We start from the raw sequence: 18,512 nt of genomic DNA, 5'->3' as shown, positions 1-18,512 counted from the left end.
ATTTTTTTCCCCTCATGCATACATGTCCTACATAAACATGTCTCACTTTCCTTGAGAATACAAAAACCTGAGGTGCAACATACACACAAAAATTTGGAAGGAAAAAGTGCAACTCTTCTGAGGCTTTCTGGGAAACAAATGGAGGAGAAGAAAGAAAAGCATGATTGTATTTTCATTTCCTCAATGGAGAGGAAAGGCACAAGGGTGAAGAGGGAGGTTGATGCAGGTATGATATAGAGGCTTCTTTTTTCCAGACAGTCATGTGTGATTGGGATTATCCACCTGCAAAATGTACAAATGTACTAGACAGAATAACTGTGTGCCTTAGTAATGCTATTTGCTGTTTTGACATTCTCTTCCTGTTTTTATTAAATACTTTACATTGAAATCGGAGTGATTACATAAAAACTATTTTTTTCCCCCAGTAATATAATATTTCATGTAAAAAAAAAAAAAGGATTAAAAATTTTTCAACCTCTCTTTTTCCTATTTCCTACATTTTTATACTGTGTAAATTGAAGTTTAAAGGCCATTGAGAAAGGCTAAGTAAGTAGCTTACAGAAAGAAGTGAAGGAGAGTCACAGGAAGAAAGGTCTTTCTTCTTCTGAACCTATGCACTTTTTAAAGTAAGGTCCAGCTTTTTTATTTATTGTTTGTGTTAACATTGTTCCTTTCATGTCTAGAATGTTTTTATTCATAAAAAAGCATCAAGGAATGATTTTCTTTTGTATATGTAATTTTATTTTCCTCCCTTTTTTTCTTTAAACCCTATTGGCATCATTAAAATGGACTAGTAGCCTGAGACTATTTCACAAAATATCCAACCTTTTAATTGTGATTATTCAATAATCATAAAAAAAGCTTTGTATCATTAGCTAAAATTTGAATTCTCTCTGTTAGGCATTGTAAGTTTATCTGTTTGTGCTATCTTAAGATAAGTGCAAAGGGAGAGGTTGCCATGAACACTCAGGCAGTGGCTTGCTGCTTGTTCCAAGCCATCGTTCTGGCAAAAGGAAGGTTGCTGTTACAGTGATAGATGGCTCTTTTCTGCTTTATCCACTTGTGCTAATGATTCCCTCCAAGAAGCTCTTCATGAGAGCAAGAGCTTATTTGTCTTCAGAATTTATCAAAAAGTACCTTACAGAGAGCTCCTGAGCTAACAAATCCTTGACATTTCTGTTACACAAGAGGGGTTTACTTTGCATGTCCCAGGAAAGAAGTAGGAATACAGACCTGGATTTTATTCATATGCTGCAAAACTGCATCTTATATCTACTTGTCTTTCAGTAAAAAGGTTAGAAAGAGAAAATGTTGTTCTTGAGTACATTTCTATACAAGATGAACATGTGTTACAAGAAGAAAAAAAAAAATTAACTGTGTGTGCTACTCACAGTATTGCTAAGTTCCTTTGTTGGTTGATGCTGAGATTGCTGAAAACAACTATGGAGCAGTGCCAATAGAAAATACTGAGGATGAGAACAGGACCATGATGGCTTTATAAAAATTGATAAACTGTGCTAGAACATAGAAAGGAGAAATGCATTGAAGAGATATGGTCATTTTGCTTTGCACTCACTCTTCTCTCACAATTATATTCAGGAATCTGTCTTTCTTCCAACATTGAGAGAAGCCAGAGCTGGCTGAGAAGCAGCCTAAGAAAAAAAGCAAGTTTCAAGGTCATAACCTTGAAAACAATACAACTTTTGCAAATAATATTGCAAATTAACTTGGCATGTGTCACAGCTTGTTTAGAAGATAGTAAAAATTGACATGCAGTCAAATCTGTGTCTACCCTACTACTTCTGCCGTGTTTCAGATGGGCATGAGTGTCAGACTTGTGTTTCACTGGATATTCTGTCTCTACTTACTCAAAATCTCTTTTTTTTTCCCTTGCCTTTCCTCTGAAAACAGTTGAATATCTTTTGTTTTAATAGGAAGTCAGATTCAGCAAAGAAAAGTTAGGTTCTTCAGCCTCTGGTCTGATGGAGACTAACCCTGCCAGTGGAATAGGGAGGAGAGTCAGAGGAAAGAGAAGGGAAAACCTGAGAGTGAGATAAAGCAGTTTTATAATTGAAATAAAATATAATAATGGCTTTAATGGAAAGAAAGAAGAAGAGAGAAAGAAATGAAACCCAAGAAATGGCCATGCCCCTGCCAGCTCCTGACTGGCAGAGTACAGGAAAGTGAAAAGTCCTTGATTTAGGTAAGAACTACTCAGCAGCAGCCAAAACATCTCTGTGCCTTCAACTCTGTTCTCCAACTAAATCCAAAATGCAGCACCACACCAGCTACTCAGAAGAAAATGAACTTTGTCCCAGCCAAAACCAGGACAGCATTCTGTATCAGTCATTGAACTCCAAAGTGACAAAAGGAGCTGGCAAGATACATGGCAGGATATTGTAAAATATGTTTTCCATTCTTTCCTTTCACAGAAGATGAGACTATGATGCAACATCATAGTGCTATTTTATTTTCTCCATTAATTTCCTTCTCCCCCTTGTCTTTGGGGGAAAAAAGGGAAAAAAGCAGGGTGCAACAAGCATTTGTGTTCCCCATAATGTTGGTTTGCTGGGGTATTTGGAGGAGAATATGTGACACATATATAATGTATGTCTCAATAATCATAAATATGAAGGAAGGATTGTAGTTAGAATTAAGATTTTGCAATGTAGTTACATTACATAATTAGTTACATTACATAATTACAAGTTAAACTTGTAATTATTAGAATTAGTTTTCAAGAGCACACAGAATTTGCTAGTGCTGGCATTTTCCTCCAAGAGAAACCAGCTATAGTGTGGTGATCCTGAAATATGAGAGGAGTCTGGATTGCAGCAATGCCAGTGTTGATTTTGCCTGTCTGTATTTTAGGATAAGAGGAATAAGAATACTATGTTGATTGCTGTCCCTAGTTTGATGGATTATTTTTTTTTTTTTGTTTGATTATAAATAAACCCCAGAAACAGTGTTGACTTGCCTCTTTATTCCTTCTTACCAGCTTTTTTTATTGGTTCTTTGCCAACTTTTTCATGTTAAAATACAAAAAAACCCTTGACAATAATGTCAAGATTCAAATAATTTTTATTTCTTTGATTCTAAACAACAAAACTCTTGCACTGCAAAATTAACTGCTTTTCAGAATGTCAAGAAATTGTGTGATTTCTAGCTGTAATTTTGCAGAGAAATAGTGTGCATTAATGGAAAATGTTTTGCATCAAGTAAGGTTCTTAATATTATACTAATATCACAAATCTAAAGAAATGATCTTGTGTCAGTGTTACTGTGGTCATGAGTAAAGAGAACTGAAAAGCAAACATATATAGACAACAAGCCAACACTCCTGGAAGTAAAGAATGTAAAGAAGGCAATTTTATATAAGAGGTGTTCATTTTCTAATTTTCAGACAAATAGTTGAATAAGTCTGCATTCATGAAAGTGCTGGAGGCTAATAATGTATTTCTCAACTGAAGTGGAACTGTAATGACTGAAGGCTAATTAAAAAAAAAGAAGGCACAAAACCTTCCTGACTGAAAATCATGTAATTGAAAATGTCACTGGAAATCTGGCAAGCTAAGGGCTGTTGGGCTACTCCTCTCTAAATTTGGTACAAAGTGAAATTGCAGTTATGTAACAACAAGCTGCAGCAGCTGCTGCAATGAGACCTTCAGAACATCTGTGTTGGGCCTTGCTCCATCTCAGGATGGATGGATTCCTGCCTGCCAGACAAAGCTGGCAAGAAAGTGGGGAATCATCCTGCTTATGCTAATCAAGAGACACTTTAATCTTCCTTGCAGGAGCAAATTTAGGTTCTTCTGTATATTGTTAAGATGTCATCCTGTGTACATAAGTAGCATTACCTTTATTTGGTGAGAAAGTTTATCATTATCATTAGGAGCTTCATGTTTCTCACCTCAAATTAGTTTGTTAAATTACTTGATATGTAACATAGACACTTGTGCTACATAGATACACATTTTTTTTCTTCATCTGACTAGTAAAATACACGGGACTAAATAAGTAGGTTGAACTTCCTTTGATAAAGCAGAAGTTTTTAAAGCATAAATGACAATGTTTTTTGCTGGTTGGCCCTGGAGTAACATAATATTCTGCTTTTCCACATTCTTCACAGTAAAATTGAATTAAAACTAACTGAAAATAAATGCTAATTATTGTTGCATGGTGGCAGGGATGCTTATTAATCTCCACTGAAAACAGAGACAGTCCCCATATTTTCCTATTCTCATTCACATTTGCAATTTGAAAGAGAACAATGAAGGTCTGTATCTTGCTCTGCAGCAAGATGTGGTCTGTGTTATATATATATGCATTTAAATGAATAGCTATGTTTATTTTCATTTAGTTTGGTTATGGTCCTTTATGAACTTAATAATTCATATAAACAATAATATTTACACTGCCACTTGCATGTGCTTTTATATTCCCTGATTGTTTCTGCTGCTGCTGGTACCTGGGTAATCTCTTCTTCAGTCAGTGTACAGAAGCTTAATTGTGAACAAAACTTAATTGGCATTTTCAGTTGAGAAAAACATATGCTTCTCAGAGGGTAATTGCAATTGCAAGTTTGTCCTGGAAATGAAGCAGTTTTATTTTATGCCAAAGAGATAGTAATGACATATTGTTGTAGAATTCTTACCAAATAATAGTATGGGATGTAGCAAAATTCCACCAGAGGATGAGATGCAGATCCATGCATGAGGATTGTGGTCATTTTCTCTTATATCAAAAATTATTTTCTTTCATGAAATAGGAGTGAAACATTTCTGGAAAATGGAAAGGCATGTTTAAATGTCTTTTAAGAATAGCGGTTTTTTTGGTTTTTTTTCAGGACTAGTTGTGACACAATGTATTTCATTTTTATTGCAATGTTTTGAAGATGTAAAATTTTATAGTATTGTCTTATGTAAAACCAGCTGTGATGGTTTAAGATCACAGTGTTCATGAATGTTCACCAGCAAACCCATCAGCTGAGACACAGAAACTGATTTGTTAATACCTGTAATCTATTTAAAAGCATCCCTGTCGTGTGTTACTTTATCTCTGCTGAGAAGCCAATAACAAAATGCTAAGGTGTGATAATGAATATTTTAGAGACAGTAATATCTTCTGTGGAGTGAATGTGCTGACTGCCTAGCAAGTGCACTCAGTGTCTTGTATATTAACAGAAAACATGATGGGACTGGTTAGGAGCACTTTGAATCTCTGTAGAGGTAAGAACTGCATTAATTGTCTTTCCTGGCTTTTTTTTAGTTCACCATAATTTCTAGGTTAAACAGAGTAGTTAATTAAAAACCCAGTAGTAAAGAAAGAGAAGTATATTGCCTCTGAAGGCAAACCATTTGTACATTTAAGCCTTGGATGCACTTTATGTTTTGAGCCATGATGTTGTCTTTAATTATTTTTTAGAGTGTTCATATTTTGGAGAGAAAAGCTTCTTCAGGAAGCACAGACCCTTCTTTAAGCAAGCAGTTCCTTGAAAGTGATCATCTCTCTCTATCCAAGGTAAGCAAAAGCCGGGGATGGAGTCTGGGCAGTGAATTTCCCTTTGATTTCCCTTTGACTGACACTTCAGGGACTGGGTTTTGTGTGATTCTACCAGGAGTGTATTGTGAGTCTGCCCTGGAGCTTATTGTTCTATAACTGAGGTGTAAGAAGAGCCAGTAATCTTTAGTAAATGTTACATTAACAAAATGAAGGGTTTGTTTGGTTTGTTGTCTTTTTTTTGTTTTTCCATATGGATGGCCCCAAGGACAAATTTTACTTTCTCAGAATATGGGGCTGGAAGGGACTTTGAGGATCCTTGTGGGACCTTCCAGCTCAGGATATTGTATCAGTCCATGACTTTGAGAAATTTTCCAGTTCAGTTGTCCTATTAAAGTAGAGCAAATCATATCCAAATCTAAAATTTCTGCCAATAAATATTAGTTTAAAAATATGTCCTAATAGCATCCCTTGTGTGTAGTTTGAAATTTAAAAGCTCTTGCTGAGACTTTCTTTCCTGAGGCAGAGAAAAGGATGCAAATGCGGGGGTGACATTACCCTTATAAAAGGTGAAGTTTTGTATGTGGTGTTTTGAAGTCAACTTTTTTCTGGATGAGTTGCTCAGTTTTGGAATAAGTGTTTCCAAATAAGTTTAATTCCACATAAAGAAAGCTTCATTATAAGTTGCTTCATATGCAAAAGTAAGATTGTTACTGAAAAGGTGAGGATGCTGTGATGGAATATTTGGTGGAAAAGTAAAATCTGAAATTAAATAAGTTCTGAAACCAACCTGGTAAAACAATTTTGAAAGGAAATATTCTGTTCATCCAGGGAAAATGAAATTATTTATTCTTTTTTATTTGGAAAATACATATTTTGCAGTCAAAGGTTGAGGAAGCAGTTGATAGTGGCTCCCTTAATCCCTGTACATGGACATGTGCAGAGCCAGGGACTGAGAGCTGGGAGTGTCTTCCCTCAGTTGTGCTGCTTTGCACAGGGCTGTGTCTCATGGAATACACATGGAATCACTGAAGTCCTAAAATACTGCTCCTGTACTTGAGAGCTTGGATGAGGACTCAAGTGTCTCACTTTAACTCTGTTTTTTCCCCATTTTTGTCTCTCCTTCATAATGGCCCTTGTACTGGGCATGTCTCAACACACCAAAACTGTGGGATGAGGCACAGTTAGGATTGTTAGGAGGGTTTTAAGAGCAACTTGTGGCACTGATGCTGCAGGAGTCAAGTATCCACACTGCACTGAATAATTGCTCATTTTGTCCCTCTGTATCTGGCCTTTTGTCTAAATGAATAGCTATATGAGATTGTGTGGTTTCTAGTTGAGAATTAATCAATACTGATGTTATCTAGTAGATAAAAGACTTATGCCTGCAGCTGATGATCTAAAGGAGAAATCAATATGGTGAAGAATCAGCTGGCAGAGATGCAGAGACTCTCTGCTCACCCCAGGGGACTCAGAGTTTAATTTGTACCCCTCAAGTGCCAAGTACTTCCTCGTAGGGAAAAAACAATACCTTGTGCTTCTCTCTATAGAATGGAAATAGAACATTGAAGCAAAACGTGGGGAAATAAAAAAAAGGTGCATTTTGAGTAGGGGATTTACAGACAATGGCATAGTTAGTCCATGGTTATTCAGGGGAAACTAAGCTGAATAAAGATTTCTGTTAAAATTTACTGCAGTATTTATTTGGGATAGTGCTTTTCACCCTTCTCAAAATACCAAGACCTTATTGAAAACTGTAGTTTTGAAATTTGCTATTACTTCTGCAGCTATATTTTGATAATAGTAATATTGATGTTCTCAGGGCTGTGGAATTTATTTGGAGGTGTTATGAAAGAATGGCAGCACTTGGCTCTGAACAGTTTTGTTGGAAATGTGGAGACACCATTTTTTCCCCTTCAAATGTTTGATGCTATATGACCTCCTTCCTCTCTTGTTAACTTATCATAAAATTGCTAGGAGTTTTGACAGATCAGCTGAGAAAATGCAGGTTTACAGCTTTGTAAGGTATAATTAGTTAAACATAGTCTGAGGAATCTGGCAGTAAGAGATTTTTAAACTGGTGCACAATTTCTTTAATTGCAGTAGTAGCAAGAGGATAGAGATACACTGTAAGAGAAAATATTACTCCATCTTTTTCTCTTCAAAAATATTGTTTTCTTTACCTGTTCACTGTGCTACATTGTAAGTCTGGCTTGAGCTGCACCAGTCACCACACAAAAGAAGTGTTATGGACCAGAAATATGCTTTAATTGGCTCTATGAAAGGCATACAACTGATTGTATCTCAAATGATACTCCTCCTGTGTTTTTCTCTAGAGAGAAAATTAGTTAGCTTTCCTATAAATTTCTTATAGTGTGGTGAAAATGAATGCAGAAAAAAAAATCCTTTTGCAGATTTCTGAAGGCTCAATTAGCAAGTGAAACTCTTGTCATAAAATGCCTTTGAAGATTTTCACTAGCTACTCAAAAAGCAACAATAAAGCAACATCTTCTGCTAGTTTTTCTGATTTGGGAGGAAAACTGGGGCATCCAGTACAAATGTAGCTTTGACTTTAAAGATCAGAAAATTTAAATTTATTTATGATCGAGAAATATCACAAATGGCACTCTTACTATGCACCTCTCCTGGTAAGGGTTAGACATCCCAAAATGTTTGTATTTAGTAGTTTCAAATGAGATACAGCTAATAACATAGTGACCATGTAGTTTGGTACCTAAACAGGTTGATTTAAAAGCCTGGCTCCTCCTCTTTGTCTTGCATTGGAGAATTTGTGCCACTCTTAACTGCAATTTTACACCATGTGTGTGCTAAATTAATTAATCAACGTGTCTTAATGCTTTTTCACAGGAACCTGACAGCTGGGAAATCATAGAGGGTCTGAAAATAGGCCAGACCAATGTCCAGAAGCCAGACAAACATGAAGGTTTCATGCTGAAGAAGAGAAAATGGCCATTAAAAGGTTGGCACAAGGTAAATGTCTCATAAACTAGTCAGAATGTTATTACTTTACTTTATGAGTTGGGATTTTTTTTTGTCTAGATGAAATTAGGATGTCAAATAAATGCCCACAATTTTGCTGCATGACTTTTTCTTCCATCTGTGTATAGAATTAATTTGCAGACACAGTTCATGGCTCTCAAATCACAGTCCCTGCTGCCTAAGGTTGTATTATAAATCCAGATGGAATTTGTGAATAATGCTGAAGATGCCTTGTGTTTTAAGAGGTTTTATCTGTACCTCTTTTGTTCTTTCCAATATGTTATACCTAAGTGTGGCTGTGTACTCTAAGGTTACACTGAGTTTACGTTGGAGTTACACAGCAGAGGAGAGCTGAGGGACTTTCCATGTGTTCATACAGGAAACCTTCCCCTTCAGGTCTGCTGGCAACAGATTCCTTCAGCTTTGTCCTCAAATTTTGTTTGTCTTCTTGACTGGAATCTTCATTGTGGGCATGCAGTGGGACTATGCATTTTTACTGTAAGATACCTCTATTTAGAAAAACACCCCAAACACCCCAAAACTCAACCCCAAATCTCCTGATTCTGTTTAGGTGATTTGGACACAAATCTCCATGCACGATTCTGCCTTTTGTTAGCCCTACACCTGGTGTTCATAAACTCTATTTTGTACAACAAGAATTGCATTTCCCACCCCCTTTCTTAGCAACAAGATGTGTGTTATTGATGCTCACTCCTATTTTTGTACCCAAGGGTACAGAAGTATAATAGAATAGGTATAGTAGAATAATTTTCTGGAACAGAATGCATTTTACTACAAAAGACAGTGAAATCATTTGCTATACATAGTGTTTTTTCTGGGAAAGCACTAACTTTGTTCTTTTTCTTGCTAAACAATGTGGGACTTAAGTCTGAGTCCAAGTGCAGTCCATACTGGTATAAATTACAGCTTTTTGCCTAATTTCTCTCTTCTTTCTGGAGATTATACTAAGTTATCCATAAGCCTACCACCTTTTTTTCTTTTTTTTTATGCATGGTTATCTACATTAGATGTTTTGGCTTTCTTTTACTTAACTAGAGTTCATAGTTTCAGCAGCCAGATACTTAGGCACTACCTGAATTTAGTCTAGATAGATTAATGGATTTCAAACTCACATAGCTAAACATGAAAAAGCACACCAATCCCCCACCCCCAACAAATCAATCAGACTCTTCAAAAAATTAATTAATGAGTTATATAAGAATTTATGGAATACACCACTTCTCCCACACTTTTAAAATACATTATATTAATGTGTTGCTATTTGGCCAAGTGTCTGTTTTTTTAAGGAACTAATTTATAGGAGAGCAAGAGGAGTCCAACTTTCACAGTTCCATAAAGGCAATCACTGCTGATGATATTGATGAATTTAGAGCAGTTACCTGTGTAGATAATTTTTGATGTGATTCAGAACTTCACATTTTAGAATCCCTCTCTATTCTGCCTTACATTACACCTTGGGAACTATGCTGAACTTAGGTTTTGAAACTTTTGGGTTTGTTAATAGGTTTATTGTTTTTTTCAATGTTGGCCTGGATATTTTGGAGTTTCCATAACAATACTTTGTGCTGAGAGTCCAGGGAGGAACTTCAGAGACAGTGATTGCAGCATGTGCTGTGTTAGTGTTCTGTTAGAAAAGCCATATATATCATCTTTTGTCTATTGAGCATTGCATGTCATATTCTGACAGTCCTGAATGTTCTTTAGTAGCATACCAGGCATAATGTATGCAACTTGGTGAACTTATAATTCTCTGAAGTGCAGTGTGCTTTGGAATGAAATGATGATGAAAGATAATTTTCTTTTGTGTATGCAGCTTAGAGAGACAGAGCAACATGACATGAATATCATATCCTTGTGAAGTTTGTTACTGACCATACCTATGTAAAAAAAAACCCAAAATGTTCCTATTGTTTTGACATCTTATTCAAGAAGTTCTATCTCTAGGAATGCTGAGAAAAACACTGTTTTCCTGCCTTGTGTGAGATATTGTACGATCTGTAGTGTGACTAACATAATTTCTAGAACCATCTTTGGGGGTATTTTCTGCTGTCTAACTACTGACCCTGCTCATAGTGTTAATTTAGCAGGTTCACCTAAGGAAACCATTGTCCTTCCTTCCCATGTCACCACAGCTTTGAGAATCAAGCAGAGTATTTTGCTGTGCTCTGGGCTTTTAACATAGATTAATGCTTCTGGTTACACTCTAAAAATAGGAGTTGTTTGCTATTACTCTGCATGTTTTTAAAGTGAGTGATGATAAACACAAGTCAGCAAATGTCATTTCAAGTCCAGTTTCCTGCTAGGCTTTATCTTTATGCTGTGTGCCAGAGCCTGCATTAACTTGACTGCAAAGCAGCTTGAGTGATCTGGTACAGACAAGCTAGGGCAGCTTTAACTGAGGGATAAATACAATGTGAATAGGGGATTCTGCTCTGCTCTAAGTCAGAGCTGCTCAGAAAAATAAAGGTGTAGCAATAGCACAGGCATCATCAGGTGAGGCCAGTCCTGGTAACCATGACAGTGAAGATGCTTCAGCTCACCCTGTATCACTAACACCTAAAACATCAGCCCTCCTGTGAACTGGGGATGTTGCTGGGAATGCTGCAAATTTTACTCTGGTACTAACACCTGTACTGCCTAGATGAGGACTAGAAAGGGTGTCTTCAGCATGAGTTACTATCTCATCTGCACTTCACTGAGTAGAGGTCTGCCATAAGGCACACAGTTTTGGATGGTAGACCAGGGTCTCTCAGGTGGTCTTCCTCTTGAGATGTAGATCTTGCACAAGGAAAAATTGCTCAGTTTTTAGAAAGAGAAGGGAGGTTGTTAATTTAAAATGTGACCAGCTTTTCTGGAAAGAAAAACAGGAATGAAATGAAGAAACAGATATAATTCTCTTGTCCTACAGTCTTTTTCTTACAGTTTATTACATTGCCTGGAAAATGGGAAAAAAATACCATTCATTATCAAAGTTTGTTAAGATAAACCTAGACATAATGTTGAAAAAAGAGAATCTAGGTTCTTTTGTTTAGAAAATAATCACTGTCAAAAAACAAGCAAGAGAATTATTTAATACTGTATTTATCCTCTCCTTCCAACCTCCTTAATTGCCACAGGGTAATCCTTTTACAGATGAATTGTTGTTCACAGTTTAAATTGCATCAGCTCATTAAGAAAGAATGTTGTTGGATTTTTTTCTTATCATTTCAGAGGTTTTTTGTCCTGGATAATGGAATGTTGAAATATTCAAAGTCACCAATTGATGTAAGTAGAGTTGAAGACTAAAACTTCTAATGAAGTTCAGCCTGCTCATACTCACTCTAGGCATATTTATGAAAGCACACACATGAAAGTTGTTGATGGATTTAAAGGTAAATCATGTAAGATTTTGGTTATGCCTTCAAGAATTCTACCTTTTTTACTTCTATGGAAATATCAGTTAAACTACTTAAAGTAGTTTCTTGAACCAAGCTGCTTGGGAGATTAACCCGACCATGTATTTTCCTTTTCCAATTTTTATGTCAGCCAGAGCTGATTATTCTGAGATATGTGGATATGACAAAGAATTTATAACAATGTTCTCTAGAGATGTAAAAGTTAGCAGTAAATTAGTTAGATCTGACACCATTAACTATCAAGTTGTAGCAGCAAGGTGTCAAGTACTGTCTAATTTTCTCTGCTTCTCACTTACCTGTACCTGTGCACTGGTGTGAACCACTTAACACACCCAAACTTTGGAGTCAGCTTCATTCCAACACTTATTGTGAGATGCTTTTCTATGACTATAAATATAATAAGTGGTTAGTCTGAGTGCAGCTTTATTTTTTAATACAGATTTATGCTAAAATGTTTATAAAATGGGAAACCTTTTCAGTTCCAGATAATTTTCTGGTAAATATATAGAAAAAGTTCATGATACTTCTGAATTTGTACCCTGATTTTTTGATTTTAGATACAGAAAGGAAAGGTCCATGGGAGCATTGATGTTGGTTTATCAGTCATGTCTATAAAAAAAAAGGCTCGTAGAATAGATCTCGACACAGAAGAGCACATCTATCACCTAAAGGTAAAAAGTAAAAACACACACTGTTTTTTCATCCTCAGTAGAAACAAATAAAACTGTAAAACTCTGTGCAGAAAAGCGTTACCTTGCATGTGTTGACAGTAAATGTTTCTCCAGGTGAAGTCGCAGGACTCGTTTGATGCGTGGGTTTCCAAGTTACGGCACCACCGGCTGTACCGCCAGAACGAGATCGTGAGGTCTCCCAGGGATGCCAGCTTCCACATATTCCCCTCAGCCTCCACCACAGAGTCCTCCCCAGCTGCCAACGTGTCGGATGGGAAGGTGGGCAGTGTTCTTTGCTGGGAACCCATGGCTTGTTTCATGCCAGTGAGGCAGGAGCTTCCACCGCGGGAGCCGATGGCCAGCGGAGGCTGTGGGTGTGTGCAGCTGAACGCAGCTGAAATACTGTCAACTTACCTGACTTCATTAAAATGGGCTGCTGTAGGGATCTTCTGACTTCTTGCTGATTCTGTTCTTCCTCTTGAACAGCAGCTTTCCTAACTGGTACCTGGCACAGTCCACTTGTGAGGTTCTTGGTTTGATCCTCCAGCGTTATATTCTGAAAAATCTGTGTCTTTGGGAATTAGAGAGACAAATCACAGATTTCATTGAAAACACAGTGCATAATTTGGTTTCTATTCTGAAGTAGTATAGTCATTACACTGACAAGGCAACATAGCCACATTAAATTAAAGCATTTTTTTATGCTTTAGGTGCAGCAAAATAATTTCTCCTGGCAGCCTCCTATACCCTGCAGTAACAGCCTTCCTGTCACCTGCACTACTGGTCAGAGTAAAGTAGCAGCCTGGTTGCAGGACTCTGAAGAAATGGACAGATGTGCAGAAGGTTAGACTTTATCTTTTCATGCCTTGTTCTTTCAGCAAAACCTCTTGTTAATAGAAGAAAGAGGTCAGGAAAGGGGTTAAGTTACACCATTGCATGAACATGTTGTAGCTCTTCAGTTAATTAGAAACTTTTACCTGGTGGTGGGAACTTTGCTCTCTATGTGTTTTGGAATACTTTTGAAATTTATTGTAATAATCTGTGTTATTTTAATGGATGTCATTGTTCAAATATGGTCACTTTTTGAGGTCCAGAGTTATTACTGAACTCCTATGGAAATAATGAGTGTCCATCATCTCTGAAAATAAAACTTTTACTTGGATGCCTTACTACAAGGGTTTGGACACTTAACTTTTATAATGCATTAAGTGCTAACAATGGACACCATGGTAATAAAAAGTCTGAATTGAAACACCTAATGTATTTTTATTTTGTATCTGTTAGATCTTGCTCATTGTCAGTCTAACCTCGTGGAACTCAGTAAACTTCTTCAAAATTTAGAAATACTACAGAGAACTCAGTCAGCACCAAATTTCACTGACATGCAGGTAAATATGCTTAAACATAAATCATTACAGTGAAATATTTGTTCTTTCTGTTAAAGGAAATATAGAGGTGTTGTCTGTTAATTCAGAATGTTTTTCTGAAGTAATAGAGAGTCTTGGACGAAATGCTTATCTTATCTGTTTATTTTAATCTTGGTTAGTACTGTTTCTGTTTCATGTGTAAACAAGTAATTAAGATGTCTTTAGTATTTGAGTTAAGTAGAACAAATCAAATTATTAAGTAATTTGCAAAACAAAACTGAGGACTGTTACAATAGAACATGTGTATAAACTGAAGTATTTAAGGAGTTTTTGTTTTATTGAGTAAGATAACATTTTAAGTTTTTTAAGGACTGGAGACCCAAAGACCCTCAAAGATGAAGTTGCATGCTCTAGAAAAGGGGGCATAGTACAAAGGTCCCAAGTTTTGGACTGTTTCCCAGTTCAGGGTGAGTTTTCCTCTTACCAGAAAGCAACAACAGATCCTAAATCATAAATACTTTCTTCCATTTTCACTGAATCTTCTTGACTGTACAAATATCTGAGTAGTACCACAACAGAAATACATGAAGATTTCAAGATCATGTCCTGAATATTACAAAGCCATGAAAAGGAAGGGTACCAGTAGTTTTACTAAAGCAGCTAACTGTGCCACGTGCTTATAAAAGTGTGTGAATAGCTACAGCTGATCACTGCCCCAATTTTGGGCCCCAGCAGCAGCCTTTTTCTCCTCTCTTTCTAATTTGTACCTGTCTAATGCTACAATTCTTGACTAACTTGCTGTATTGTCTGTGTTGCTTGTGTCAACTTAATAGCACTCTGTTGCTTTTAACTATTTGTGTAATGTAGGCTAACTGTGTAGATATTTCAAAGAAAGACAAGCGGGTCACGAGGCGATGGAGAACAAAAAGTGTCAGCAAAGATGCAAAAATTCAACTTCAGGTACTGAATGCACTGTTTTACTTTTCACTGTACTTTGAGATTAAATTCTAAGCATGGAATATTAGCTGAAAGTAGGAAGTCAATGTGCTGTCTTTCATGTTTCTAATGAAGTAAATTAAATCTCAGTTTGCTGTTCAAAACCTAGAGAAGATAGTGAGAAAAGTACTGATTTAATTTTCATTCATATGAAAACATTGCCATCTAGGGAAAGGAGGGGGATCTGAATATTAGTCAATTAAGGTATTCAAAACTCAGTATACACTCACCATATGGGGATGCTGCTATTCCATATCAAAATTGTGAAGAAGGGCAGTTGAGCAAATGACAAAAAGTTAAAAAAAAAAAAAAAAGTTAAAAGCAGAATGAAATACTAAACACACCAATTGTCTTTACTTGAATATTACCAGTTATAAGTATTTTCACAAGCCTTCTGTCATGGAAAAGGCTAATATGGGAAAAATCAAATAACCAAAAAATAAATTATGTGAAGCAAGAGTTTCCTCCATCCTTCCCTAGAACTGAAAGGCAAAAGCACAGAATAAGCATAATGTGCATATATTGCTGCCTTGTGTTTGTTGGAAGCAGTTGTGTATTCTGAGGTTTGATCCAAAAGCTGATCTTTTTTATTGCTAAGCAATTGATAATGTAGACTATTCAACTGGCTTTGGGAACTAACAATCACCACCATGATGTCTGCTACTGAGTAAATACATACCAGCAACTTTTAATCCATTCAAATGTGTTGAAATTAGTACAAAATTTGAAAGCTTTTAATATGTCCCCAATAGGCACTACCAATTAAGGAGTTTTCATTTAAGATCAATAATCTTAGGGAAGGAAGAAGTGATAGTTGCATCAGCTTTCTCATTGCAGCTCCTGTAGTCATTTTTTCTTTTTACCTATTATGCTTTGATATTCACAGTAGGTAGAACAGTGAAGAATCTGTTGGGATTAAAAAGGTTTATTAACAAAGAAATTTTTGTGATTGATGTCATTTCCTATTATCTGCAATTGAAGGATCACAGTTTTTTCCTGATGCTGAATAATATAGGGAAATTAAAATATCAGTGAAATGCATGCAAGTACTTGGTGCCTATGAAGAGTCAGTCACCACTGGATGTTCTTAATGCCACAGTAAGCTCAGAGAAGTCCTAGCCTTAAAAATGACGAAAGCAGTCAATGAGTGATGATTTATGGTGGGTCATAGTGAATAATGAGCTGTTCTTGTGTTACCTATGCTTTGCTGAAATAACCCTGGCCTAGGCTTCCAGCACAGGCACCTGATTCACACTGCTGTTTATGGTTTGGCAGGAGTGTGCCTCAGCTCCTGAAAATTTCAAACAGGATTGGTTTGCAGGTTCCCCTGAGAGGGTTTGTGTGCATGGCACTGCTCTACATGGGTCTGTCACTTCTGGGTTGATAATGAACTCTGCCCAACTTGGGTCAGCATTAATTCCTGGCAAGCTTCATTCTGCAAATATAAAGCTTATTTTGTTACAGCAAAGTATTAAGTTATTGTTGACTGAAATATAAATTAATTTGCAGTGAAACAGAAAAAAAAATTGTTCCAAATTGTATGGAAGACAAAGAATGTCTTGATGGCTACTCCATTATCTTGCCTAGTTTGATAGACTCAGTGTTTTTTTCCAAGGGCTGCCCTGTCTCCTGAGTGCTAGAGCTGTGGTCTGTAGGAAGATGGCCCCACTAACTCATTGTGTTATTCCTAATTTGCTTAAATTGCCACTAAAAATGGGGATTTCCTCTGATGTCCACCTGCTCTTTAAGCTATTTCTCATTTTGTTCTTCTGTTAGACATTCCTTCTACTTCATTGGCCTTCCTTATTGCTCATTTTTTTCAAGAGTGCTTCAAGCTTTTCTGAACTGTTTATCAGGATATCCCCTGCTGAAAATCATTTTGTCTGATTTGTGATCATTGCTTCATGGTGCTTTCACATAATTTGCTGTTGAATGGTTGACATTTGGTACTAATAAGATTTCTGTTGTACTATTGTGCTCCTCATACCTCCATACATCCCGTTAGTTTTAGGGGATGATGCTAATATTAACAAACTAACTAAGCTTGTGCCACTGTTAATTCCATTTGGAGTGCTTGTACCTATTTTTTTCAGAATGAGCCGTTTTTAACTACATCAAAGATGTTCTGATAGTAGAATGTTGAGAGTGTCCTTCTGGGGAGCATAAAATTAGGGAGCTTTCTATAAAGGTGTGTGCTTGTGAGTGATGGGGGCTGAGGGTGTGATTTCTGCTGGCTCAGTATCCTGTGTCTATGAGGCAAGGAGGGAATTCTCCCATCCAGGTTCTGTTTTGTACTTGTTACCATTCTTTTGTTGATGGGAGAGCTCCCATTGGACTCCTGCTGACACATTCCTGTGGTTTGAGTGCTGGGTCTTTAATGTATTTAAAACATATTTTTCTTGTAAGCACAGCTGCTTGATTTGTTGCCTAGACATTTATATTTGCCACTTAAATGTGGCAGTTTTGTGTGCAGTTGACTTTGCTCACACAGCTAATCCCTGTGGGTAGAGTGGGGTTACTCCCCAAAGTAAATCTGAGCAAAGCATGTGTCTGTACATTTGCAGATTTGGGTTTTACTGTTGCTAAGTTTAGAATTAACAGCTGAATTTACAGGCCTTTATTCAAAAGTAATACATTAATTGCTTTATTAAAAAAGATTGCTTTTATAAAGGAGATTTCATTTTGTTTTTAAAATGCCAATTTAAAATCTTATGAAAATGGCCTTCAAAAAAAAGGTTAGTTGGCCTGTATTAATTCCTTTTACAAATTATACTTTTGGACAAAAACTGAGTTGTGGATTGTATTTTTTTTTTGTTGGTTTTGGGGTTTTGTTTTTTTTAAAATTTATTTCCCTTTGGGTAAAAGGATAAGTTATCATTCTCATGGCATCTTCAAAGGAAGGAAAAAAAACACATTACTGCAAAGTAAAAAAGAATCAGTGATATTTTGGTTTCCCACAAAGCTCAAAGTTGTGAAGTTCCAAGACTTCACAGGGGGAATAGTTTAATAGAGAGCTGTGTTTTATGGAGTAATCTGAAAAATCATCTTGCTTTACTGAGGCTTTCAGCTCAGAACTGAAACCAGACCCAGACTAGTTATTATTTTTTCCCTTAAGTAAGTTTTTTTTTTTTTGATAACTCAGATTATGACCTTACTTTTTATCATGTTGAGGAGTGTGGAGTTCTGCAAAGCTCATTATTTGTTATTCATTATATATTTTAATAATGCATACCTGCAATCATAAACATATACATTTGTGCATATCTCTACATAGGTTTGTGTCTATTATTTAAATAAGAATATTCTTCCATACTCTTTTCACAGGATAGATACATTTCTGTGGAGCACAAAGAGATTTACATTATGCATATGATCTGTTCCCTGATTTAAAAGCATTTGTTCTCAGTATTTCAGAGGTTATGCACATGTCATTTTAGTGAGAAGTGTATAAAATATTGCACCACAAGCCTTTTTCTGTGATCATTAGACAGCCCTTCCAAGTGTCAGTGGCATTGGCACTAATATCAGCCAGAGGGTGAAGTGTTTGGCCATTCTCCAGTGTA

The 18,512-nt window shown here is 36.4% G+C and overlaps 1 protein-coding gene across 1 annotated transcript in view; it reads left to right on the top strand.

The window, feature by feature from the left end:
* The window catches only part of OSBPL6 (oxysterol binding protein like 6), a 95,819-nt gene that overhangs the window by 47,124 nt on the left and 30,183 nt on the right, over nucleotides 1-18,512 (top strand). The window contains 8 exon segments of the mRNA XM_056495824.1: nucleotides 5,425-5,520; nucleotides 8,368-8,490; nucleotides 11,731-11,784; nucleotides 12,473-12,586; nucleotides 12,701-12,865; nucleotides 13,297-13,429; nucleotides 13,871-13,974; nucleotides 14,821-14,913. Coding sequence (XP_056351799.1) covers nucleotides 5,425-5,520; nucleotides 8,368-8,490; nucleotides 11,731-11,784; nucleotides 12,473-12,586; nucleotides 12,701-12,865; nucleotides 13,297-13,429; nucleotides 13,871-13,974; nucleotides 14,821-14,913 — 882 coding nt within the window.

This window comes from Oenanthe melanoleuca, chromosome 7 (assembly GCF_029582105.1).
Source record: "Oenanthe melanoleuca isolate GR-GAL-2019-014 chromosome 7, OMel1.0, whole genome shotgun sequence".
NCBI classification, from domain to species: Eukaryota; Metazoa; Chordata; class Aves; order Passeriformes; family Muscicapidae; genus Oenanthe; species Oenanthe melanoleuca.
The sequence above is the reverse complement of the archived record's forward strand: the minus strand, read 5'-3'. Positions and strand labels throughout refer to the sequence as shown.